Raw genomic sequence first — 2260 nt, 5'->3', positions numbered from 1 at the left:
TATATAGATATCAGAGAGAAATGTCTAAACCCAAATTTAATCACAAAAAAGAAAAGAATTTAGTTTCATTTTTAAAGTGAAAGTATTTGACATGAGTGTTTTTGTTTCACTTTTGACACTTAATACTTAAATAGTGGAGGAGATATTATGTTGCCGTGTGCTCGAACTCTGCAAGAAGTTCATAATTTTTTTTGACTAAAACACAACTGGAACCCTAAGTAAGGCATGTGTAAAATTTGAATGAAATTGGTTGCGTAGTTCTCGAGTTTTAGGGATTCACACAGACAGACAGACACACATTCTCATTTTTATATATATAGATATCAGAGAGAAATGTCTAAACCCAAATTTAATCACAAAAAAGAAAAGAATTTAGTTTCATTTTTTAAGCTTAAATTTGATTTGAATTTGAAGTTCAATGTAAGATGAAACTTTTCACAATTTCAGTCGATTGATTTATAATAGATTTATTGATTTGTAATAGATTTTATTGCTCATTGATTTGTAATTCAATATGAAACTGTGAGAGACAAGTAAGAAGTTAATTACAACTGGAATTACCAACATTAAAAATACATAATTAGGAAACACAAAATAATCTGAAAAATTTATTAAAATATTGACAATGTCCTTTCCACTAATGGGAATAGAAAGGTCTTTCAAACACTGATTAGTTAGTAAAGTGTTAAAGTTAATTTCTGATTAAATTAATTGATGACACTATAAAATACCTATAGTAAATTATAGAGTGAAGGTTTAAACATATCATTGACCATATAACCACCAACACTACACTAAATTTTATCACTAAGTACACCATCTAATGTATGAATTGAAGTAATCAACAAACAGAAATTACAGTCTTACCTTTGTGATGTATTCTTGAGGTGAAAGACTAAATGCAGGAAGGTCAGAGGTTATGGCTGTTCCAGCACTCAGGGATGTCCACACCTGCAAATTAGAAAATTCAAATAGAATTGGAACAAAAATTTAAAGAAAAGAAATTGGGTCTTTTAATGGAAATTTTGAAAGTTTTTCAAGAAACAATCGATGGAATCAGTAGGTGTTGTCAGTAACATTTTTCCACTTTTGATACTAACCCTCACCCAAGACCACTGCTAGTGCTATGGTACCAAATTGCTTTAAAGTATTTAATAATTTTAATAATTTATATTTAAATTCCATCATAACATAAGAACTCTTATTATGCTCCAAACATCAACTTGATGGAAGTTTTCTACTTTACTAGATTCTTCAAAGTTGATTATTTCTCAAATTAATCAAAATATATTGGCACTGCATGTTTCACTGGAAATATGGACTTGAAAGGGTTTAAAGAAATGGGAAGACTTTATTAACTTAAAAAGGAATAACAGTTTGAATGATGTCTAGACATGATATAGAAGCAGTGATGTAAATAAAGTTGGTGAAAGACATCATATGGCTAACAAACAAAAACTCACTCAACACTACACTGCTTGCTATTCATGTTTTCTAAAACTACCTGCTTGCTTCTCTCAGCTAGCAGGCAGTGTATCATCTTTATTTAAGTTCCTTTTATTCAACTGTTTCTCCCCAAACATTAAATACTTCAATCATTTCTTTCCAAAACTACTACATAGACTGGTGAGATTGGTTTAGTTGACGGTTAGCTGAAAATTGTGGGTAAGGAGGTCCCTTTCCACAAAATTTCCAGTTAACCATCAACTAAATCAATCTCACTAGTCTATGAGGAGGCACAAAAGACAATGAGCATTGCCACTATCTCTCTTCCTAATTAATGACAATAAAACCAAACAAAACAAGATATATTTGTTCTCATTAATTCAACAATTACTTTTTTCACAACACTTCCAATAAATAAATTATAGAAAACTGAAATATCCATTGAAACCCAACAAGATCAAAATCATGATCCTTCAACTGTTAGAGCCACATACTTTATAGAATCTAGATTTTTTCTAAATGTTTCTGTGGTGTTATGGGCTGTGACGAGCTATGTGTTGTGGTGGAGAGGGGCGAGGCAAACAGAGGTGAAGCCAGACCGGACGGGCCAAACCGGAAGGGTCAGATCGGAAGTCGGCGACACGCGGTCGAAGGCTAGCACGTGGGGCCAGTGAGAAAACAGCGACGTTACGAGAAAGACGTGTTCTGATTAGGAGTGATCGTGTACCCCACTGCGGTCGGCAAGGTAAGGTCCAACGCTTCATTCTGTCCTTTTGCTTCTTGTTGTCTTCTTCCTCCATCGCACCACAGTTTC

General features: G+C 33.3%; 1 protein-coding gene across 2 annotated transcripts in view; it reads right to left on the bottom strand.

The window, feature by feature from the left end:
* LOC106880341 (conserved oligomeric Golgi complex subunit 7) overlaps positions 1 to 2260 on the bottom strand; it is a 39660-nt gene that overhangs the window by 6277 nt on the left and 31123 nt on the right. For both annotated transcript variants that reach the window (XM_014930223.2, XM_014930222.2), the window contains exon 21: positions 868 to 951. In XM_014930223.2, the coding sequence (XP_014785709.1) occupies positions 868 to 951 (84 nt within the window). The remainder of the gene's footprint in view (positions 1 to 867; positions 952 to 2260) is intronic.

The sequence above is a fragment of the Octopus bimaculoides genome, chromosome 3 (genome assembly GCF_001194135.2).
Source record: "Octopus bimaculoides isolate UCB-OBI-ISO-001 chromosome 3, ASM119413v2, whole genome shotgun sequence".
In the NCBI taxonomy this organism is placed as follows: Eukaryota; Metazoa; Mollusca; class Cephalopoda; order Octopoda; family Octopodidae; genus Octopus; species Octopus bimaculoides.
This window is presented reverse-complemented; position numbering and strand designations above follow the sequence as displayed.